Raw genomic sequence first — 25621 nt, 5'->3', positions numbered from 1 at the left:
CGGGAGTCACTTCCTCCCTCAGAGATGATGACCCGCGCGGGAGGGAGGCTGAGCCAGGAGGCAGCGAGGAGGGGGACTGAGCAAAGAGAGCCAGTCCCCAACTCCCAACCACCCAAGGCAGCACACTGAACCCCAGAGAAGGTAGGAAACTGGAGGGGGGCTTTACAGTTTGCCCATGTGTATTTACAGTTTGACCATCAGTATGTGTGTGTTTATGTCTGTCAGTTGGACTGTGTGTGTCAGTGTGTGTGTGTGTCAGTCTGTCTGTGTGTGTGTCAGTCTGTCTGTCACTAGGTCTGTGTTTGTGTCTGTCAATAGGTGTGTGTGTGTCAGTCTGTGTGTGTGTGTGTGTGTGTGTGTCTTGTCTGTCACTAGGTGTGTGTTTTTGTCTGTCACTAGGTCTGTGTTTCTGTCTGTCACTAGGTCTGTGTTTCTGTCTGTCACTAGGTCTGTGTTTCTGTCTGTCACTAGGTCTGTGTGTGTGTCTGTCACTAGGTCTGTGTGTGTGTCTGTCACTAGGTCTGTGTTTGTGTCTGTCAATAGGTCTGTGTGTGTGTCAGTAGGTATGTGTATGTGTGTCAGTTTGTCTGTGTGCCTGTCAGTAGGTCTGTGTGTGTGTGTCTGTCAGTAGGTCTGTCTGTGTGTGTGTCAGTGTGCCAGTATGTCTGCCTGGGTATTAATATGTCTGTGTGTGTGTGCCACTATGTCTGTCTGTGTGTATGTATGTGTGTCTGTCAGTAGGTCTGTGTGTGTGTCTGTGAATGTATGTCAGTATGTCTCAGTATGTGTCTGTGTGTGTGTCGGTATCCATATGTCAGTATGTATGTGTCAGTTTGTCTGTCTATATGTGTCTGTATATCTGTGTGTCTGTATGTGTATCAGTGTGTATCTGTATGCTGTCTTTGTGTGTTTTGGTGTATCTGTGTGTGTGTCTGTGTATCTGCATGTGTGTATATGTGTCTGTATATCTACATGTGTGCCAGTGTGTATATCGGTGTGTCTGCATGTTTTTCAGTGTGTGTGTGTGTGTGTGTGTGTGTGTATAAATATCTATGTGTGTGAGTGTGTGTGAATGCTGAGATGTATGCACATATACAAACACTACATACAAATACACCCCTGCATTCAAACTCCAACACTACGTACAAACACACACAAAAATTATATGTAAACACACCCCTGCATTCAAAAACCAACACTACACATAAATACATGCATGCAAGTACGCCAACACCACATACATTCCATACAAAAACCTGTTTACATTCAAACACATAAAAACAGCTTAGTGCTAAATACAAACCTTCAAACATGGGTAAATGGTAGAGCCCCAGCTGTCAATGCATTGCTGGAGTTGCACGACAGATGGGGAACTACCTTTTAATCACCCGTGCGATAGGGAGGCTCAAAAAAATTCTTGCACCTCTCTACATTAGGACTGCCACTGCGTTGGGGTGGAGGACGGGATTGCACACCTGGGGAGAGGGTACCAGGGGGCCCAAGCAAATGCTTTGCCCAGGGTCCAATCAATATTAAAGACGGCCCTGATGGCAGAAGACACATGCCTGAATGTTTATAGGCATTTGTCACTCTATATATATTTGTACATGTGTGCATCTTTATTTGTGTGTACACCTTTTAGAATGTGTCACTAAATCCAGCAGGTTCCCCTTGAGTTTGGACTTGGATCTTGGATCTGCCCCTGGTTAGGTTTGTTCTCCAACCCAGCTTTGATCATGAGCTTGCACAGGCCAACCTACTACAATTTCCTGTATTTGTTATGTCATAACCCATCCTGCTTTTTTAAAAGCTACATTTAAAGGTATACCGTGTAATGCAAACGAATGTGTGTTTTTACGGAGGAAAATATTAAGGTTCTAAACAAATCTGACTGCTTTAAAGGACCACTATAGTGCCAGGAAAACAAACTCGTTTTCCTGGCACTATAGTGCCCTAAGGGTGCCCCAACCCTCAGGGTCCCACTCCCGCCGGGCTGAAGGGGGAGGAAGGGGGTTAAATATTAACCTTTCTCCAGTGGCGGGCTCCCTCGGCACTGGGGACTCTTCTCCTCCTTCGGTCGTCATCGGCTGAATGTGCATGCACGGCAAGAGCCGCGCGTGCATTCAGTCAGTCCATAGGAAAGCATTCTCAATGCTTTCCTATGGACGCTGGCATCTTCTCACTGTGAAAATCACAGTGAGAAGTGCGGAAGCGCCTCTAGCGGCTGTCAATGAGACAGCCACTAGAGGCTGGATTAACCCTAAAGTAAACATAGCAGTATCCCAGAAACTGCTATGTTTACAGCAGGAAGAGTTAATCCTAGATGGACCTGGCACTCAGACCACTTCATTAAGCTGAAGTTGTCTGGGTGCCTATAGTGGTCCTTTAACCCCTTAAGGACCAAACTTCTGGAATAAAAGGGAATCATGACATGTCACACATGTCATGTGACCTTAAGGGGTTAAGGGTGTTGGAAGTATACGATAATTTCTAAGCTGATGGAGGAATATCCTCCACTTTAAAATACATTAGCGGTCATTAAAAGTTCAACTAGGGAATAAAACATATTTTCTGTTCTTTTGCCAGAGTACAGAGCATGCTTGCTTGTTTGCTCATTGCTTAGCAAACTGAATCATGCTGTTCTTTTGGATTCTATGTTGTTGTATCAGTGTTGTATCAATGCCCTCGGGCTGACTGAGAAATCACTTACATGTTTTTAGGTTTAATACATGCAGCTCAGTTCCTCTGACAAATATAAGAATACTATGTAGGTAGGTGAGAATGAAAGGCAACTCAATACTGGAATTTTAAAAAGTGGAGGTATCAGTAGGAACATGATGATGATTGCTCCTCCCTTCACTTTTAAATACATGTGAATTAGGTGGAAGAGTCCAGTGGACAGTGTTGGCTAAAGAGGTAACCAGAAAAAGAGTGGATGAGAAGTTGTGATTACATGAGGTGGATACAGGATACAAGTGGCAGAGATGAGAAAGAGCAGAAACAACATAGATGGTGTGTTGTAAAAAGATAAAATAGGGGAGATAGGTGGGTTAGAACGAGAGTGCAGTATACTAAGGTGAATAAGGAGTAGATAGCAGGGAACAGGTGTAGAGGAGGACACAGGGGAGAGTGATGGAGGAGAAGGATGGAGTGACGAGGTGGAGGACTAATGAGGAAAAGGGATTTTGGGTGTAGAAAAACCTGAGAATAGAAAAAGGGTGACTGAGCGTGGGCCAGAATTATACAAGGAGTAGGGGCCAGATATGGAGCAGCAGGGATGATAAAAAGGGGACAAAGGTGATGGAGAGAGGGAAAAAAGAGGACAGAGGAAGAGTAAGAAATAGGGAACACAGAAGAATTAAGGAATTAGACACAAGGTACACAGGTAGGAGAAGGATTTAAATGAGGAAAAACTGATGATCCAATAAAGAGGGTTTTGAAAGAAACAATGTTGGCGTAACATTACTACAGCTTTTTGTACATATACTAGGTTAAAGCATATTTTACACCGTGTGATGGGCCGGAGGAGAAGGGTCTCACTGTTAAAGATTTTTCTCTTGTTTATAGGTTTATAATGTTGAGCAGAGACATTTTTGAAAAATAATACATATATTCATATATTCTGAATTGTTTTAATTTCTGAATAAAACTGTGATCATGTGTGAGAAATGTGTTTTTTGAGAAAAGCTATGATACAGTTTATCCTTGTTATGTCTGCTGAAGTCAGGCTGGCAACATCATGTGTTACTTCTACTTTGAGTCACTTGAAAAATAACCACACCGAATGAGAAGCAGTTTACTTAACTTGGCTCTGTCACTGACTTACACACATGAATTGCAAAGACCCCTGACGGTGACGTTGCCACTGAGGGTCCGGTGGCCATGGTTGGCAGGGAAAAGTAGGTTTTACTTACCTGAACCTGTCCCTCACGGTGCCGCCAACTTCTTCCGCCTGGTCCACTTTAGCTTCTGGAGCTTTGACTGCCAGAAGCCGACATCAACACTGTACTCTTACGCATGCATGAAAATACAGCATTCAGGTCAATAGAGGATACAGCAGGATCCTACATAGAAAGAGCTTTTATTTTCTAGAGCCATCGCTAGTGATGTCTGGGGGAAAGGACAAGTTTGAGAAAAGGTCACTCCCCCCTTTGTCAAGCGTAGGAAAAATACAGAGACTAAGTAGTCCCTCCTTTGTCTCAGTATATCTTTTGATGGGGCCAATGTGAGCATTTCGGAAAGATTACATTTTTATGAAATACTAATTTATGGAGTGGTTGACTTAGCCATTGTCTTGATAATCGCCCCTTTGTAAATTCTGCAGCAGCTAAATGTTTGGTTCAATGAATATCCTACACTCTAATTATACAGACACCACTTATGAAAACAAAAGAATGGATTATCATCATATTAATCACTACAATTATAGTGCATTATCTTAAACAAGTGGCAGTTTCTCATTGACACAATTTCTCTATTTACAGGGTTGTTTCAAATAAAACAATTCTTTAACCACCATAAACTATATTTAGCAAAGCATCCATTAGTATGTTTGGTAAGTCTAAGACCTCTAATCATGCAAGTCTTCAACTTCCCAGCATGACCTCAAGGCATATATGTTTTATTTTTGCCAATTATGAAACCACATTTGTGGTGGTACTATGATGGTACCTGTGCGTGCGTTCACCTATTTTTTTTCTACTCAATATTCCAAATGGAACAAAGTAATTATTCTGTCTCTTATGCATTTTTATTGTCCACTTATGTCATTTATCATATTAAATGTTTCAGTTTGATTGTTATCTCAGGTGTATGTCGAGGTATTGGTGGCAACGTGTTGTTTGACTATACATTGAGGACAGGATTAGGTTGTGTAGAGACAGAACTATATCTAGACAATGGAGTTATGATGCATTTCAGAAAACTGACATTCTGGTTTTTATTTTATTTTTAAAAAACAAAACAACAAGAAGATATGCTGAATAAAAAAAGTCCATATCCGACATTTAGCAAAACATTATCTTGTCTCACATCTACCATTCTGATATGTTTCAACACAGGGTTTACTACGATGTTTTCCTGGACCCACATAATGTCATAATGGAAATGCTGCCATGTTATATACAGAACTCATATACCGCATGATTCCTGATTGATTTAACACTTGATTTAATACCTGCAGTGTTAAAATTCAACATAACTCATGCAGCACTTTCCATAGGTTACCCATCACTTTGTATAATTCATTTGGAAATAAAATGCTGAATGTGGCATATTTTACTGTTACGCCAGTGAAAACGGACCCTACACCGTAAAGAAACACTCCAAACATAAAAAGCTCTTTCTAAAGGCCTTTTTGTGTCTGGAGTCTGACATTCTTTTCGTTTTGTTTTGTTTTTTTCTTCCCAATTTATAAAAGTGCTGATTCAGTAGAAATTTGCACTTTTATCAATGGATGCTGAAACACCTTCCCCGTCAATCAGGAGGTTTTCTTCCCCTTCTGTTATCTCAACAGAATCTTCTCAATGTATTTTCCTAGCACAGACTTTCAGACAGAAGATCTGTTTTATCATATACCCCCAGAGGATACATATAGGGGGAAACAAGCCTTTTATGTTTTCTTTGGGGTTATTTCTGCTAAATAGTGCAAGACTGTGTATTTTTATAATTTTTATTTAATAATTTTATGTTCAGAGTTGACGCCTTAGTAGGACAATCGAAACATAGGAAATCGAAAGCTGTAAAAGACGAAAACACTTTTTGTTCCCCAACACAACTGGGCATATTGAAAGGGTAAAGATTAATTGAGTGAAGATGAATGCTTAACACAGCTGGAAGGTTCAATGGCTATCCGTCCTGAGATCAAAGTAGCCTAATGACATATTTATGTCTTCCATGCCCAGATTCAAGATCACATCTGACCAACACATATATAGTCATATAGTCTTTCTTAAGGCCTCTCAGCGGTTTGTGGCAGTATAGTACCTTTTATATTTTAATGAAATTGTTATGCATTGGTGTGATGTACATTCTGTCAATATATTGTATGTTTCATTCATAAGGAGAATACGATTCGACAAATTTTTTTTTAAAATGTCTTTAAACACCTACAGGCCATTAATGATATTGTTTACTTTATAGATTGACACCATCCTGGTTGTAATATTTACAATACTAACATTTAAATTGTCAGATATCTCTAGTATAGTGAATGCACAGTTGATTTCAAACTTATGGCCACAATAGCTAAATTGAATAGTCAATAATATTTTCAGTTTTCTTATTTTCGTCTCAATGTCAAAGTCACTTTAATTTTTCTACAGTTTTCACAGTAGAGAATAACCGTGTCTGTTTTAAATGTATTAAGAGGGAAACTACACATGCTGACGAGCATATAAAGCAACAATTAATTCAGCAGATATAATAACCTACAGCTCTGCAGATAAAATGCAGATGTTGTGAAACCTACAAATGCAGATTCCAATTTTTTTCTCTCTTTGGAATGCTATTTTGTGGGTCTTTGTCAATTTTTCAGATATTACTGAACAAAACCTACTGAAGTTATGTGCACTAATTGGTGATTTCTTCAATAAATTAATGTTCCTTAATTTCTACCTGACACCATTGTATATGAAATGTATTTTAGGAAAAATAGGTGATCTGTTATTTTGGATCACAAGTTTAGACAAAACTCATTCTAATTTCTATCAATAGAATAGTTTTTTGAAATTATATGAATTTTCTGGTTAATGTTTAATTCATCTCTTTAGGAGTTTCTTTCACTAAACTTTGAGTTTGTTACTCTTATCCAGAGTGTCTTGGAAAACTTGTAAATGTATCACAGCCTGAGAAATATACAATTAGACATTTTATTGCAAACACTGTAGAGAAACAGTGTACACATGTTTGAAATTCTTTACCTTTTTGAATGAGCAAAGCAAAGATTCTATAACATCCTGCCCTGCAAAGCAATGGAATGCTAGTCAGTAGTTACGAAATGCTCCTGTAGGTGGCGCTGGTGTCAGCGTGTCAATAAACCGAAGACAGGCGTCCCTGAGTCCCATTTCAGAGAAGGCTTGGTTTTAGTGGAGTCACGCCTGGTGGTGGGAGAGGCTGAGTTCAATTACTCAGTCTGTGCAATAGAGAGGCTGGGAGCCGGATGGGATATTGCTTTTGGAGCCTTTCACGTCTTCAGACTCATTGCATATTGAGAGACAGGCTCTGGGAGGAAAATCATGGCTCTTTGCAGTTTTGGGGAAACTTATTGGATTTTACTTGTCCTTTAACCAGTGGATCTTTGCTTTCTGAGATTGGATATACAAGTTTACTACTGGACTGAAGCAACAAGTTTCCTAGACTCCTTTTGACTATTTTTTTTTTTTTTTTGCAATGACTGGTCCCAATGTACTGAACTCCTGCACATCACCAGGGGAGGACAGCGAATACCCAAGGGATTTATAATTTTAATTTACATCTAAATCAGACCTGGATCCACATATGTGTAAAGAAAAGCTGGACATTATGATCCTTACACGTAAGATCACTTTTTTTGTTGTTTTTTATTTATTTTTTTCTGTGTGCTTCTTGTAAGGCTGTGTCTGTGATGTTACTAATTAGCTGTATGTGTGTATGTGTTTGTGTGTAGCATAGTGGGAATTCAAGCGTGGGAATTAATATGGGGAGTGAGGTCCCCAGGCCGCTGGATTCATTAAGAAAGCTGTAGGAGGCTCTGTGATATCAGGTATGCTGGGGCTTTTCATTAGTGAGGAGCAGAGCTACCTTAATTATTTCTGTGTGATCTAAGGAGAGGGGCTGGCTGCCTGCTCGGTGTGCTGCTGGGGTGGGTGGAAGGGAGATTTGTGTGTCAGCAGTGGGACCTCTGTGCACTGCACGTACTCTATCATACATCACACTCCATGTACTGGGATTTAAACACTCCATAAACAGAATTTTATTTGTATTTTTTATTAGATATTTTTGTTACATTATAAGGTTTTAATTTTTTTTTTTTTTTTTTTGTCCATATGCTAAAATACCTAAGTAATGAAGATGGAAACATAAATGCCTATCATTTGTATTTATTTGCACAGAGATTGCTCAATTTTTATGTTTTATAACCATAATATGTTTTTTTTTTTGTTTGTTTGTTTTTTGTATTTATTTGAAGCTTAGTAAGTAAAGTATAACTTTAGAAAACGTTACATGATACTATGTATTCAGTTACAGGAATTTCAACTGCTAAGTAATAGCAGTCCAGGGTAAATTGCTTTAAACTTTTTTTATTTATTAATTTTTTTCCTTATTTCCTAAATATTAGATTTCCAATCTAGGCCCTTTAGCCTCGGGACTACAATTCCCATTATGCTCTGTCAGTGTTTGGTTTGAGAGAGCTATATAGATTTTATTCCAACAGCTGGAAGAGCCAATGTTGGACATCCTTCCTTAGAGAGTCATGTTTTTAACTTTAGACTTGGTTTACCTACTGTTTCAACTGTCTCTGGATGGATTCATCCCATATTACAATGAATGCACTATTGGTATAGTTATAAAGCTTGGATGTTATGAAGGGACAGGAGCCAAACTATAGTTAAATATGAACAATGTGGCAATTTTTTTTTTAATTTTTTTTTTTTTTAAGCTCAGTCCTAAAACAAGTCCCCTTTGAAGTTTTTGCTAATTAGTCTGCTGGCTTTTACAAGCCAAATGGCCCCCTCCTGTGCTGTGTTGTCCATGATGTCATACACCAGGCTTTTGATCCCTCCCCAGAAACAAGCAAGAAAATAGCTATCTTGTCCAAACATCAGACAGATTCTCCTTGTGTTGTCAAACTCCCATGCTTGTTTGCATTCTCCCAAGTGAACACAAGGGGCCTTCTGGTGCTCACACAAGTAGTGCATATATGTCCTGTGTGATGGATTTCCAGAAAGCTGCACATTTGTAATGGCATTCTAGTTAACTGTTTGAGTGTCAGAAGGATTTTTAGTTCTAATTTTATCTCCTCTGGCAAGTAAATGGTTAACTAAAACTTTCAGCAAATCCTAAAGCAATGGTTCCAAAGATAAAAAAGAGGGTTTAAACATTATGCAATGGATTAGATCTGAATATTATGGGAGTTAGGTTAACACCTTGAATTCAGTGCAATAGGTCCAGGAGCTGGTTCACTATGGAAGGCTTTTTATATGTTCAAATGAAGAAAAATCAAGTAATCCAGGATAAATTGCGGCACTCATATATATGGGGTGTATATCTTTAAATCTGCTAGAGACAGTCAATCTAATACACCCCAAATACTATACTTTGTGTAGAAAGATTTAGACCACGTAAAAGGTATAGGAAGACAGTATAAGGAACTGTTTCCTATCGCATAATGAAAATAGATGGTATATGTTTTCATAGTTATATATGGTGTATACGCCTTTAAATCTGTAAGAGACAGAGAAAGTGGAGTATATACCAGATGTTATACTTTATGGCAAACAGATGTAAACTCTATGAGATAGACAGACATACAGCATATGGAACTGTATTCTATAATACAATAAAATTAGGTATTGCTTTAAAATAATCAAATGAATAAAATATACTGGATAGAATTAGTACAAAGTTTATTAGGCATAATGCTTATATCAAATATAAAAACTAAACTAGTGAACCAGCTCCTGGACCTATTGCACTGAATTCAAGGTGTTAACCTAACTACTATATCTTTTTAGACAGATTTTTGGGTGAAATTTCTGCCTGTATCGAGTTGAGCTATTCACTGTAAGTCAGGCTCCCTCTTTCCTGTGTGTTGCAGTAGGCATACCAGACCAACGTAGTTTTACTTTTCTTCATGAATATTATGGGGTTTATGTATAAAGAGCCATCCTACAGTAACAAGAAGTGTGGCAATCAGCAGACAAGCTCAGTTGGTTTCCATGGTGATTGCACAACATTTAAAATGCTGCCCTATAATTGTTCTTTATATAAAATACCCTAGAACTCCATATGCAACATGTCCATTTCTTGCCTTCATATTATTACAGGGTTGATATTATTCTGTTTGTTTTTTGTCTTTCATTTACATTTTCCAGATGTAATTTTTATGTTAGTGTTTCATAAAGCCTCTATTATCTTTGGCTTTAATTGTGTCTTCTTGATCAGCTCACACATGGGAGGGTTAATTTAATTTAAAGATGATGCCTGAACAGAACATGATGGTTTTTGTCTTTTTAGTTTTTTTTAATTACCTATGAGCAGAACAGATTAACAGAATGCCTTATCCTGAGCAGGGTTTGTAGCTGGGGCTGTCACATCTTTTCTGAGCACCTCTGCTAAACCGAGGGGAGAGGGGGGGGGGGATAGCGTAGCAGATTGGAGAACAACTTCACAGTATAAATCTGTCAGCGACTCAGGAAAGGTTATATAATTCAACGTCCATCTGGCCAGCAGGCCATTGCTCATCCACAGCGTAGCTAATAGGTGTTAGGTGATATCTTTAATTTACCAACTTTGTTCTGCCACAGACGTGGGCTTTCCAGCAGATGGTAGCAGGGTCTGTGATGTCACCTGAACAGCTTTTTTTTTTTTTTTTTTTTTTTTTTTAATGTTATGAGAAGTCTAGCGCGTACTGCTAGGCCAGAAAATGATTTGCAGATGTTCTTCTAATACGCCATTATTTATTTTGTTTCTAAATTAGTACACTACAACGCAAAATTTCATTTTACTTTTTGATTGTGTGTGTAAACTCCATTTAAATTCAAACTGTACAAAAGAATGCATATGTTTAGGACCCCATTTTGAAAAGTTCCTTTAACATTTGTTTCCCATGTTTGGTTTACTCGAACATATTCTTTAAGATCTTCCGCATTTTTCCATCTTCGAGATTGTAGGCCAAAATTTAGCAATTCTGCTGTCGGATCGCAGTTTAGTGAATATATCTTTGCCCTAAAATATTAATATTTTGTTTCTATAATTAACCTTGCCCTTTGTATTTCAGTCAGTGTTGGCAACTAACAGTACACTGACACTTAAACAATTATCTGTTATGATGGACTTGCCCTTATCCCCGTGTCTTGAGCGATTGTTCTATTTTGGCTTGGCGATTAGGATGCTGCTTTGAACAGGATGGTCAACAGGGGTAAACAAGAGTTCTCAAGCTTATGTCCTCTTTAAAACAGGAAGTAGGAAATGAGGCAATGCCTCTGGACTCCTAGAGGCTCCAGACAATGCTAGGCCCACCCTGACATGCAATGCATATTCCAGAAAAGCATTCTAAACAGAATAACTTCAGATGTTTCCTCTTCCTCTCGTTGTATAACATGAGATCCTGCCAAATCGGATGATACACCTTGACTAAAGCAAAAATAAAGAACTTTAAAAAAGTATACTTTTTAAGAAAGTCATATTAATCCTTGGTTCTCAAAGGGTTAACCCAAACGTACAAGTTACAGTACATTTCATTCTGATGTAGTCAAATTTCTAAATTGATTTCTAAAATATGTTTTCCTTTTTATACTGGAGAAAAACCTTTTTATGACTTTAATCTAAAAAAAAAAATGTTTCCACCTTTTTTTTCCCCCCGCATTTAGTTTCAGTCATGTATCCCTGCCCTCTACAGTACAATATTGAAACTGCATTTGAAATGTAGTTTTATGTTTTAGATCTAAGGAATGTTGGCATATATGTAGTGTTTATAAATAAGCTCTCTACTTTCTGGAGTGGGGAGAACTGGTGGTCATTGCCATCTATTTAAGCCTTGTTAGTGGAATGACCCATGACATTTCACTAAAGCTGGAATGCCTTCTTCTCAGACTGGTCATTCCATTGGACAACTCCCAACTACTGATGGGCTACAAAGTTTATTATCCAGAGACAGCTGTGGAACTCTCCAAATTGTATAACTAAATTCACTTTCTCTGCTGCATTATGGTATTATAAAGCGTGTTTATTATTCACGGTGTATATATTTAGATTTCTTTATCACCTTTCAATACTGCATGATTAATGACTTAACCAAAGCGCAAGCATTTTTAAACTTTTAGGCTCAAAATTAATATAAAAACATTGTGCATTGCTTACCAGTAAGGCTCTTGAAGAATTTTAGATTGAGATGCCCTGCCAAGTGGTGCAACAAATGAAGAGATTTCACCAACATTTGGGTGTTTTTAAATAAAGCAAACTATGGTATTTCTGCTTCCAGACATCTGCAAGAACCTGCATTCTTTTGTGTGAAATCTACAATAAGCTGCAGGAATTTAGCATTAGAAAGAAAATGATGTTTATAGTATGTGAGCAACTTCAACTGAATTAATCTACACAGTGATTTGGGGGTTTGGGAGGTAAGGGGGGCAGCTGAATGCATAAATGGGACAATCTTGGAAGAGTCCTTAGTCCAAGGTGGAATATAATCACTCCCCTTCTTTGTGTGAGCTGGTTCTGTCTCTATATTTAATTCAGAATTTACAATTGGGTTAATTTTAAAATCAATTATTCGGCATTTGGAGGGCTTGTTCTCTTATTTTGTTGATATGTCTAAATTGTATCATATAAATTCACCTCACCTCTGATCCTGCCCCGCCATGTCCTCAGTTTTGTGGGTGTTTTGCTTTTGTTGGTTCCAGTTTGTCTCCTTTCAGATTTTGCATATCTTTCCCATTTTTTATTGTATGGTATTCAATAAATGGATATTATGTTGCTTGAGAGTTGGTGAGTAAACTTGTGATTGCGTTAAGTCCAACTAATGATGGCTCCAGCAATGCTTCTGCTGTGTTTGAATGTCCTAGGGGTTGTAAGGCTTCACTTCCTGAAAATAATGGCTTCTGGAATCCTACTGCTGTGTTTGTCCTAGCGGTCTCTACGGCATCACTTCCAATATTCCACACTAGGGATATAGCTATAGATTTCTCCTGGACCTATAGAAAATGGCTGTTCTTTTTCCTTCCTTTACTGTCTAGGGTGGTGGTATCTCAATGGCTGAAGATCGAAATTATTAGCTACAAAATGTCTACTTCCTAACTGTGAAATTTGTCAAACTTTGTGATAACAGAAGTTAATACAAAATATCTGGCTTATTCACTTTTCAGTAATTCTAGAAGCTGTCAATTCCAAGGGGATTTCTTATTTGTTCTTAAACTTTGACATCCCTCGCCACACACATGGCTATTTACACTTCATCCTTGCTCCCAGTCTGTCAGGACTGCCTTTCTGTTTATTATGTTTGACCACAAAGGTTGAGGAACATGGAAGTATTTTAAGACTTTTTCAGCTGCCTGTTTGAATAAGCAGCTTGACTTATGGTGTTTGTTAGGACTGTTTCCTAGATCAGGGGTGGCCAAAAGGGAGACCCCACCCAGCTGTTCTGGAACTGCATCTTCCTTAATGCTTTACCAGCAAAGCATCATGGGAGTTGCGTTTCTGCAAAATCCGACTGTCTACCCTTTTGTCCACCTCAGCTCTAAATTATTATATTCATCCACAAAAGATAAGTTTAAAAAAAAAAAAAAAACTTTTTTCTACTACAATATCATTTTGCTTTTTATTACATTTCTTATCTTTCAACATATGTAAACTACTCCAATGAATGTTCTTATCCTAGTCTGGCTTTGTTCTAAATGTGTGTTTGCAGATTGGACCATAAGAATAAACACTGTTTAAACTTGGTTATAAATATTTACTTTTCCTGAGGTTATTGTTGTTTTGACCCTTTTATAGGTAATCTTTATATATTGTAAATTACTGAGGATTTGGCAAGTTTATGATCCGTTTGATGGAAGAGAGGTGATAACTACAGTCAGTGTTAAGTTTGTGACCTGTCCAGTCCCTTCCCCTATTTTACTGTCTTGTGTTCGAGCTAATTATTCTGTTTAATCCTGATTTGATCTATTGCGCCATGTGACTTATTAAATGTAGTCTTGTGTTTTAAATACCTTTTTACTTATTTATTTTATGTTTGTCAGCTCAGTCATTAACCCTGTTGGCTCTTATCACAATCATTAATTTGGCTTGGATGCCGACCTCCCCCATACCAGGAAGTGCATAATTCTAAACAGCTGGCTCCTCTCTGTCTAGAGGGTCACTCTCCTTTTAGCATTGACAGACAAAATCTGGAACAGGGCTAAATGGGTGGAGCAGGTCAAATGGGCTTATTTTGGGTTGTGTGTTTTTCTTTTCTTTTTTTTGTTTTTCTTCTGATTTTATAGAAAGCCTGGCTATGTGTTACAAATGAATGGTATCCTTCGGTTGCAAAAAGTCATGAAGTGCTTTTGAATTATACTATCTGCTGTTGGATTATACACTCAGATGTGGTGTGTAGTTACAAATAATTTAGGTTCCAATTAATCTTGCTTATTGGGGACTAGGGAAGGGTAGTACATTGCGATCTTGTAATTGAAGAGTTGCATGCAAAAGATTTCTAAACTTATAAAGCGTGATTTGTTAAAACTTTTCACTAAAATTTTGTGATCCATATACAGGATTAAACCATACTGCATTATTATGTTTTGTTTTTCCTTTTGTGAGACATGTAATGGCTGAATGGTATCTTTGTATCTATCTACCATGAGAAAATTGATTTGATGGACACCTTACTACAGTGTCGGCCATCTTTAATGTTAGTGAATGTGTGTTATGTTTAAGGGTTAATACAGTGCTTTCCAGCTATATGGGACAATGCTTGTAATAGGAATAAACTAATGTTTGGTGCATAACATTTCTCAGAAAGAAAATGCACATTTACACAGACAGGCCTCAATCTTGTGTTTGATTTAAGATCTAAGCTGCCTATAATTTAAGGCTGTCATAGGAAAACAAGTTTCTCTGGCTTTTGATAATAGACATTAAAGTGCATTAAAGATGGATCCTGTTTTAAATCGTTATCCTACTACTTTTCCAACATGGAGAAGAAGAGATTTAAATAATCAGCGTGTTTAATAGATTTACATGTTGGTGGCAAGCAACAGACGTTTTATTTTGGCCTTTGTTTCCTGACCTTTTTATCTTTACATGATTTTCTGTATCTTTAATGCACTTCTTGTAATAAGGATATGGGAATATTCCAGCACAGTAGTCCCTAATCTCAAACACTGCAGGTGTGGCGGACTACAATTACCGTAGTGCCTTGTAGGAAACAAAGTACACAACAGCTGGTGGGCCAGAAGTCATTACCATCCTGTCACATCTTGGTATGCAAGTAGAATGTCTTCCTCTTTTTTTTTTTTTTGGTCAGCTTTCCACTATACACGTACAGTCTTGCTAGAAAGCTTTAAATGCCTCTGTTGATTTTGAAAATATATGTCATCTCTGCATACAAAGCTCTACTCAGTGAGGCAGATGAAGCAATTCTTAAACTGTCATCACGTTTCGGTATAATGCTTTCTCCTTCTAGAGATCTTGTTAATAGAGAGAGCGCCTTCCTTTTGCAGTAGCTGGCTTTGCACATCTGACTCTGCAAAGTGTACAAAAGCTTCTGTATTGTAATAGCTAATCTCATCATAAGTATGTTCAAGTACAAAGAAGAAGGAGGAAATGGAGAGGAAATGGCAGGGGAAGGGATATAAAAGACATGCTCCAGGATTTATAGTAAATTGATCGTTTTTGCAGATAGAATAATTCTAAAATAAGTTTATGGAGCAATGGAAGAAACAACCACAGGAAAATCAAATCAACGTTGGTAGAATTGTAAGCATGTTTTAATATTACGCTCATTGTTCGTTTTGCACGGTAGCATTGTCTTCTAGAATGTAGAAAGACGTGAGTCTTGTGCCTCGTTGCTGCTGTTGATCCAAATGAAGGTAAACATTTGGAGCAAAATCCAATTGTATAAAAATCTAGGGAAGCCTTTTTTTTTTTCTTTTTTCTTTTTTTTATCAAATGGTAATCTGAATTCTCCCGTCATGGAGAAGCTTTTACTAACAAGTACCCAAGATACTTGTTAGGGAAAGGTCGCACCTAATAGCACCTACATTTGATGAGGTTTCACAGGTTCAGTAAGGAATAAGCTTATCTTTTCACACTTCACTGGTGATTGGGACTGAGTGACTGTTGAAATAGACAGTGAGATAAGATGCCAGCACAGACTTGAGGATGTGATACAGAACCTGTGCTCTGTGTACTATATCTTAAAAAATGTTATAGGTCATCTTCTTACCTACTATGTTGGTCATAAAACAAGGAGAGAGAAAAAAAAACATACTCTTTGTTACAGAAAATATATATATATTTTTTTAATTTAGAACACTTGCTCCATAAATGTCAAATTATAATAATAAAACAAAGTATTTACCTAGGAAAGGTACATTCAGATTACTCTGGGTTTCGAAGTACGTCCTGGGGATGTTACTTTTGCCCAAAATGCAGGGGATGTTACTCCATCACTTTGTTTGTTTTATTCACACCGTATTGAAATATTTGACGTTTTGCAAAACAAAATCAGTTAAAAAACGGAGTGATATAAAATTCTTATTTATCTGAAACTGGAAATAATGTAGGTTGTTTTTTACTTTAAGAACTTTGTTCCATATCTCCTATTTTGAAATAACCAAATTGGTCTCTGATTATCCAAGATCATGCATCACTCTTCCAAGGTATTTTGAAATAATTCTACTATTATTTTTAGTGGCTGGATAAACCTCTTTGGCAATCTAGATGTAACACAGTGAAATTTACCAAGGTCATCACTGCTGCAGAACAAACCTGATGTCCCTGTTATAGGTCTCAATAATTTTTGGTTCTGTAGCCATGTCTTGACTTTTTTTTTTCTTTTATTCTGGATCCATAAATGGGTGCAGAGTTTGAAACTTGGTATACATAATTTTATATTTCAGCATCATTCCTTTACTAGACCTCCTTCTTTTGTTATCACATAGCTGTTGTTTTTCTTGTATAGAAATTCTGATAAAGGCTCAGTTTTTTTTTTCAGAATTTTTAACTTTTTATGTCCAAGCAAGTGAAGACTGGTCTGTGTGTGTATTCATTTGGCAAGTTTTGCTCTGACGAGAAGTGACATTTGGATTTATAGAAGGCTTCTTCATTAAGGCTTAACATTTAGTCTTATTAGATGCCTAGAGCTACACAACATTGGTGTAATTCCTTTTCTCCAATGAGATGATTTTTATTTAATTTATTTTAAATATCCAATTAAGATCTAAAGTAGACCATTTTGGAATCCTGTGGGAACTATTGAAGGTAACAGAGCTGGGTGTAATTCAGCAGTAGAACCAGAACACCTGGTGATATTTGCTGATATTAAACAGCAGTGGATCTGCTCATTTTCACAGCAGCTGAGAAAACTAGCATCCTTGACAGAGCCAGGAGTACTGATAAGCAAAGTTTCCCCTGCTGTTTCAAGGAGCCAAGATGACAATAACTATGTCTGAATTCTGAGGGTAGAAGGCCATCTGCTTGACCTGATTGCTCCTTCTAAAGTTGATTAACCCTTACTGCCTTCAATATTTGCAGACATTAAACGCGACAGGTTATCTCTAACACTTGTAGTGTTCTTATCACTCATTGCATATGATTTTTTTTTTTTTTTTTTTTTAAAGAAATGAAACCTTGCTATGCCTCATGGTAGGTTTATAAATTATTACATACTCTGATATTCTGATCATACATAAACTAGAGTGTCTCCATTCACTGGGATACTATAGTCGTTTTTTTTGTTGTTTTTTGTTGTTTTTTTTTAGTTCCCACATGCGTGGTTTACTGGTTACTCTTAGTGTGAGGAAAAGTATAAGTGATTCTTTATGCTGCTAAATATTTGAAATGTTACATAATTTTCCTCTATAGTCGGTCCTCTCATACCTCACCCCTCTGTCAGTCCTTACATTGGCTTCCTGTATCCTATAGGAGTCAATTCAAGGTGCTAACCCATACCTATAAAGCACTAAACAATTTTAGCCCCTCTTATATCTCCTCTCAGATCCATAGGTATGCCCCTTCTCGGTCTCTCTGCTCTGCCCGTGGCCTTCTCCTGTCCGCTGCTCTCACCCGTACAGGCAGCTCTCTTCCTATGGAATAGCCTGCATACCGACATCAGACTCTCCCCTAGTCTTCATTCATTTAAGAAATGCCTTAAAATCCATCTCTTTAGGAAAGCTTATGGCCTCCCAGAGTAACCTCTACCTCACATACCTGTCTCTTGCTCTCTCCTAAAGGGCAGCACTTTACTCTCGTCCATCTCTACTTCACTCCCACCTTATTTGATTGCTATTTCCTGCCCTATTGTGTTTTATACCCCATCTCCTATATGCTTTCCTATGCGACCGGCTGAATGCGCACTCGGCTCCTGCCGCGCATGTGCATTCAGCCGATGACGTCGCGAGGAAGGAGGAGAGGAGGAAGAAAGCTCCCCGCCCGGCGCTGGAGAAAGGTAAGTATTTAACCCCTTCCTCTCTCCAGAGCCCGGCGGGAGGGGGACCCTGAGGGTGGGGGCACCCTCAGGGCACTATAGTGCCAGGAAAACGAGTATGTGGTCCTTTGAACAAGCCAAGGTTACAAAGAAAGCAGCTTCCTGTTTCCTTCCCCCCCCCCCCCCTGTGAATGTTGTATTGCTTTCCAATAATGCATCACAATAAAGCTTTCCTGCATACTTTGTGTCATTCAGCACTAAAATGCAGCCACTTGATTTTTTTTCTCTCCCTCCCTCTCTCCCTGTTGATTCTGATGTATTTTGTTAGCAAATTTAAAACTGCATACATCGTGCTAGGAAGCAGGGCCACATGTGATAGTCTACCATTGCATCATACCTCCCAAGTGTCCTGATTTAGGAGGTACAGTTCCTATTTAGGGCCCAAATCCCTCTGCCCCTCTTTTCTATCTTAATGTCTTTTTTTTTTTTTTTCTTCTATTTTTTTTTTTAAACTATAGTAAGTGTGTTTAGAACTCTGTTTAAATAAGCTACATTGTTCTAAATTACATTTTAGTTGCATACATTGTTATTCGTCACCTACAATTTCTCAGAACAGCCCCGCTCCTGGTTCCAACTACCCTCACACCCCTAAAATAAAGTATCCCTTTTGTCCATTTGAGATGTTGGGAGGTTTGTTGCATGGTGGGAACTATATTCAGCAACAGCTGCCAGAGCAGAAGAGGTTGGCAGTTCTTACCTAGAAGGTAGATGGCAAGAGTTTAAACTAAACTCCCTTTTCCTTCTAAATGTCTGGAATTTCTCAGAGATCTTGTCTGCTTTGTGTACGAGCTGGTGAAAATGTGAGAGCTATTTCCTATTTGTTAGTATCTAGTAACCAGAGTCTTTCTTCTTTATCAGTTGTTGTCATATTTGGCTGCCTTCCATAAAAACGTGTTTTCTTTTTTTTTTCTCGTTCATATTCTGCTGCAAATGGTCAAAATTAAATTCCAGACTGTGCTCTTTTTAGTCGCAATAGGAAAATAAAAAAATTTCCCTCTCTTTTCTCAGACCAGTGCATGTGGTAGTACTACGTGCTGGTCTTCATGTGATTCCATAACCCTAGGCAGAAGTAAACAGGAGACCAGCAGTTGTGTAAATACTTGTCTGTCAATGAGACCCATCTCTCCCCCCCCCCCCCCCACACACACACACATCTTTTTCTTCTCCTGAATTGATCAATGTGTAGATCATTATTGCTACAGAGCCAGGGAGCAACACTGGATTATGTGAAGCAGGACTAGGAATGGCAGGGTTCTTGATTGAGTCTTTGTGTCAGATTCTACAGGCTTACAAGTTTAGAGAGCTTGACCTGACCATCATTACGTATTTTAAGTGTTGAATTCGCGAGGTCAGATGTTACCCTTTTTCTTTATGTCCAAACTTGCTTATGCAAGGAGATATTAAGTCTCCGAAGTGCGCTGTGCTTTGAAGAGTGGGTAGCAGTAGTATTCAGTCCAAGTAGGTGGTAAAAATGTCTAGTCAATTGTGTCTAATTAAGCCGTTTTGTTCTGGCCCATCAAGAAGACTGAATGCAGTCAAGGCTGGATAAACATTGAGAATTTGATTGCTCACCACCTGTTTGCTTGATTAAACAAATGTGAAAGAGTCAGTGCGCATTTGATTTAATAGAGTGCCTTTTACATCGTACCCCAGACTGTGCTCTTTTAACAGATTTGCAAGGTTTCCTTCCAGATGTATGAATAATGGTGCAGCATCCCCAGTTTGAGCCACTTCACAGGTGCTGATAGATTATAGCAGTTAAACTACAAGTCCCATGCATCTTGGCTAACTCACAATTGTAGAATCGTAGCAAGCAGAGGATGGGCTGCTCAGTACTTCTAACAGGGTATTCATATTATTAAATGTTATTGGGATGATCTAGAAGAGTGTTGCAGATTTTTGAGAGTTGTAGTCCTAGTAACGCGCCCAGACTAGATACTAAAACATTCTCCCACTACAGCGCAAGGCCCATCAGCCTTCATTTGTAACAATATCCTTGGTCTCAAGGTAAACGTTTCCCTGCCAGCCCCCAAAATATCTGCTAGATTTGCAGACTGCATTTCCCATAATGCTCTTAAACCCATAATACGGGTAAAGCATTATTGGAGATGTAGTCCACAACATTTGGAGAGCTAAAGGTTGCTTTCCTCTATCCAAGATAGTAACCCGGTTAATGCAGTCATTATTTTAGTCTTGTGCATCATACATTTCGTGCCACAGGGGGTATGCGACACATCTGGATCTCAAAAGGGCAGTGCACAGTTCAAAGTTAATGAAGAGGAAGTTAATGAAAGAAAGCTTTTATTTATAAAAACAAAGGGAAAATAAAGCACCCAAATGATAAGTGGCAAGGATATGTATCCCTTGTTCAATATTTAGATGCTAATTCTGTGCTATTGTAAATGGTACCAAAGAACTCATTGCTCTGTAAATGACTAACAGTAGGGTGTCTGTTCTTTCTTCTTTTCTAGAAATAGAGGCAAAGGAAGCATGTGATTGGCTGCGGGCTGCAGGGTTCCCTCAATATGCTCAGCTCTATGAAGGCAAGTACAATATGTGTAACAGTTACTGACGGCAGAATTTTCACTATATAAAGAATTTAACTGCACTATTGTGTGCTACAGAATAATTCTTTAAATCCCAACATGTATTTCAGTAAATCATCTGGGCAGTGTAAGGTGTTTTAACTATTCTATTTTTTATGCTTTCTTCAAAGTTTAAAAACTAAAATTAAAACGTCTGCATGTATAAAAGCTACAACAACGGCTCAGTGGTTTTACATCGATGTGTGAGCTGGGAGATTTGTTCGTACATTTCTCTCTTGCAAGAAAAGCTATATTTCTGCAATATACAATATAAATATACTTTTTATTTTTTTATATACAACTTAGATCTCCTTAGGAGCAGATTTTATACAAGTGATTGCAATAGAATAACATGTATGATGTTCCATTTGCTTCATTTGTTACAAAATGTTGTTCTTTTATCTATTGGTCCAATGTGATCGGAATATTAAGGTGTTAACATTTTTGCTCGGTATTTTAAATCCGTACCTAACAAAGTTATCTCTATTTCAAATGTTAGCAGTAGCTATCAATTATAGATGTGCATTCAAAAAAAGTGTTCTCTTCACACACAGTCATTTTTTTGTTGTGTGTTTTTTTTAAACACTAATATAAAGTCTGCATTCTTTGTGAAACCATAGGAACCTAGTTGGGATACGTGCAGGTAAATATTTCCTGGTCTTATCTCTGTTTTGTCTATCATACATTGTCTGCTGTATATCCTCCACAATGGGAGACTATCCAGGATCTTGGATATTTTCTCAGCGGGTGCAACAAACAAAGTTTCCTACAATTTTTTTTTCCCTATAAAGTATGCACCAGTTTGGAGCATTGTGTGTAGATATTAGCTGCTGTTCTATTTATTATATGGGGTTTTGTCTTTAACCATATTGTATTTAATGTTGACATCGTCTTGATTTATAGAGCAGACAAAACCAATGCTGCAATATATATACTTTTAAAACATGTAAGATATTGTTAAACTGATTTTTGAAGCAATCGCAAGGGTTTTTTTTTTTTTTTGGGGGGGGGGGGGGGAGGGGAGTTGGTTTTTTTTGCCAATCACCAGTTTCTCATGTATTTTCTTTGCCTACATATATTAATCACTCAGACTACATTTATTTATGATCCAATATAAACATAAGAAACACATGAGATGAGGATTTGGCAAAACAGGTCACAAAGAAACCAGTTTCAGGCTGACACTCTTAACCATATGCATTCAAACCACCTCCTACACTAAGATATAAAGTGCTTATTTGGCAAAATCGAACCAGCAAGAAATATATATACACTGAACAAAATTATAAATGCAACAATTTTTTGTTTTTGTCCCCATTTTTCATGAGCTGAACTCAAAGATCTAAGACTTTTTCTATGTACACAAAAGGCCTATTTCTCTCAAATATTGTTCACAAATCTGTCTAAATCTGTGTTAGTGAGCACTTCTCCTTTGCCGAGATAATCCATCCACCTCACAGGTGTGGTATATCAAGATGCTGATTAGACAGCATGATTATTGGACAGGTGTGCCTTAGGCTGGCCACAGTAAAAAGCCACTCTAAAATGTGCAGTTTTACTGTATTAGGAGTGGTCCGAAAACCAGTCAGTATCTGGTGTGACCACCTTTTGCCTCACGCAGTGCAACACATCTCCTTGGCATAGAGTTGATAAAGTTGTTGATTGTGGCCTGTGGAATGTTAGTCCACTCCTCTCCAATGGCTGTGTGAAGTTACTGGATATTGGCAGGACCTGGAACACGCTGTTGTATACGCCGATCCAGAGCAGTCCAAACATGCTCAATGGGTGACATGTTTGGTGAGTATCCTGACCATGCAAGAACTGGGATGTTTTCAGCTTCCAGGAATTGTGTACAGATCCTTGCAACATGGGGCCGTGCATTATCATGATGCAATATGAGGTGATGGTCGTGGATGAATGGCACAACAATGGGCCTCAGGATCTCGTTCTCTGTGTATCTCTGTGCATTCAAATTCCATCAATAAAATGCACCTGTGTTCTTTGTCCATAACATACGCCTGACCATACCATGCGCCACTCGATCCACAATGTTGACATCAGCAAACCGCTCACCCACACTGTCATACACACTGTCTGCCGTTTGCCCTGTACAGTGGAAACTGGGATCCAACCATGAAGAGAACACCATCTCGCGGTCACTGCCCGCCTTCCTGCCTGAAGCGTCGGATGAGCCGCAGGACCGCGCGCGGCTTGAAGAGAGGACCGCGGCCGGCCCCTGGGAAAGGTGAGTAACGCTACAGGCTGGTGTAGTTACACATGGTCTGCGGTTGTGAGGCAGGTTGGATGTACTGCCTAATTCTCTGAAACGCCTTTGGAGACAGCTTATGGTAGAGAAATGAACATTAAATTCACGGGCAACAGCTCTGGTTGGTGGACATTCCTGCAGTCAGCATGCCAATTGCACGCTCCCTAAAAACTTGCGACATCTGTGGCATTGTGCTGTGTGATAAAACTGCACATTTTAGAGTGGCCTTTTATTGTGGCCAGCCTAAGGCACACCTGTGCAATAATCATGCTGTCTAATCAGCATCTTGATATGCCCCACCTGTGAGGTGGATGGATTATCTCAGCAAAGGAGAAGTGCTCACTAACACTGATTTACACAGATTTGTGATCAATATTTGAGAGAAATAGGCCTTTTGTGCACATAGAAAAAGTCTTAGATCTTTGAGTTCAGCTCATGAAAAATGGGGGCAAAAACAAAAGTGTTGTGTTTATAATTTTTGTTCAGTGTATATAATTTCTAGATGGTTAGATTTGGTACAAAGATAAAAATAAAGAGTACGTTTCTTTTTTGTTTTCTCTTTTTTTCACCAACCTTTGTCATATGTCTTTGTAATATTTTTATTTCATATGTATATTTATGTGTGGATTTTGTTTTTTGTGCACAAGAAGTGTGAAAAATATCACCTGGATTATATATTTTTGATGAAAAAGGGCATTATCTTTTTAATGGGGAAAAAATGCAGTGCTCAGTATAAAAGAAAAGCAGCATTTTTTTATTTATTTTTTTATTGGGTTTTTTTTTAATTCATAGAGCATATATATGTCTTGAAATGTATTTTGATTTGCCTGGATTTAGGGGCAATGTATTGAGTGTAGAATTAAGGGGACATGACACACTGTTGGAGAGACCGAAGAAGCAAGAGCATTTGCACAATTAAAAAGTCAGCAATGAGTTAACTAATTTAGTCACCCAGTCCACACAAATTTGATTCCCCTGCATCCCTTCTAAGTTCCCTCCAGCATTCTTCAATCTTAATCTATAAAACAAAATACGGAAGAACTCGACGTTCATTTAAAACAAAGTCTACAATTGTCTAAAGATGGCTGCACTGTTGTGAGACTAAGCAGGAGATATGCCTTCAAATCATGATGGTCGGGAGCCTTTGTTCATGCTGTGAAGAGGTTAACAACTTCAAGTGAGCCAAGAATAACTAAAATAAGATCTGAACTTGAAGGCGTAGGTCAATAAAAGCCATTTCCTGAAGAGTCTTAGCTGGTGGTATTTTCATTTAGTGTTCTATTGTTAAAAATAAATCTCTTCCATGCCACTTTTTCAATGATGATTGGCCAAACGAAGTGCTTTGTGATCTAGCTAGTTGAATGAATCTCCGGATTTGTTAAATTCTAGCAGTTAAACACATTGGAATGTTTAATGAAATATTAAATGCATTTTTTGTGCTTTCCAATTGTACCTCCATTCAATGGAAAATAAAAAAAGGAACATTCAGTCTAAAGGATGTCCAACTAATTCAAGCGTGTGGTTATTTTTAAATGCACTTAAGGTCATATATTCTTACTTTTTCTGTTCATTAGTTTATTATATGCTTTACATGAAAATAAAAATCATAATTTGCAATGTACTATGTGCTTACTGGCACCAATATATCCTTGTTGACTCATTTGGTACAAAGATAAAAATAAAGAGTAATTTTTCTATTTTTTTTTTCACAACTTTTGAGAAATATAAGAGTTATGTCTTTGTAATGTTTTCTCCCCAGATATGAAAGGCTGGTATTTGTAACCCATATTTTTTGACAGATGCTCAAACCAGCTGTTCAAAGGTTTTATTACTGTCAAGACATTAGGCTCTCCTTCCATTATGGGGCCCTTTTCAAATGTGGCAGATGTGCAATGTACAAAGGGCATGCGCACACCACCAAAAATGTAGCAGGAAGAGTAGTTAGTCACTTATAATCCTTAAACAGTTGCAATATAGCCAGTTGGGTTTGTGTCTTAAACTAGTGGTTTTATTCATGTTGGTGACAGATTTATGACTATTCAAAAATATTCCCCCAAATCTCCTTATATTACAGATATAAACTTACTACTCGTTATTTTGTAGTCTATATTCTCATTTGTGCTTCACAGGCCAAAGTGAACTGGCCATAGATAGTCTCTGAAACTGCTGGGCAGTTGTACACATAACCTTGTCGACTTTCTTTGTCGTGTTTTTTTTTCTAACTCAAATAGATTCCTAAAATAAAGTGAGTATCCAATAACTGGGGCAAGCATATAACATTGATTTGAAGAGATTGTTTTTTTTGTTTTGTTTTTACACAGGTGAAACTCTCTCTGGCCGAAATATATATACTTTTTCTATAGGCTGATGAGATCACTTAGT

The 25621-nt window shown here is 38.0% G+C and overlaps 1 protein-coding gene across 4 annotated transcripts in view; it reads left to right on the top strand.

Annotated features, from left to right (window-relative positions):
* DLC1 (DLC1 Rho GTPase activating protein) overlaps positions 1-25621 on the top strand; it is a 151754-nt gene that overhangs the window by 103669 nt on the left and 22464 nt on the right. For 3 of the 4 annotated variants that reach the window (XM_063458044.1, XM_063458047.1, XM_063458045.1), the window contains exon 2: positions 20860-20923. In XM_063458044.1, coding sequence (XP_063314114.1) covers positions 20860-20923 — 64 coding nt within the window. Of the gene's footprint in view, positions 1-7152; positions 7535-20859; positions 20924-25621 lie in introns of those variants that run through there. The other variant, XM_063458046.1, reaches the window with a different exon arrangement.

This window comes from Pelobates fuscus, chromosome 6, assembly GCF_036172605.1.
Source record: "Pelobates fuscus isolate aPelFus1 chromosome 6, aPelFus1.pri, whole genome shotgun sequence".
Taxonomy (NCBI): Eukaryota; Metazoa; Chordata; class Amphibia; order Anura; family Pelobatidae; genus Pelobates; species Pelobates fuscus.
Note: the sequence above shows the minus strand (reverse complement) of the source record. Positions and strands in the feature narration are given on the sequence as shown.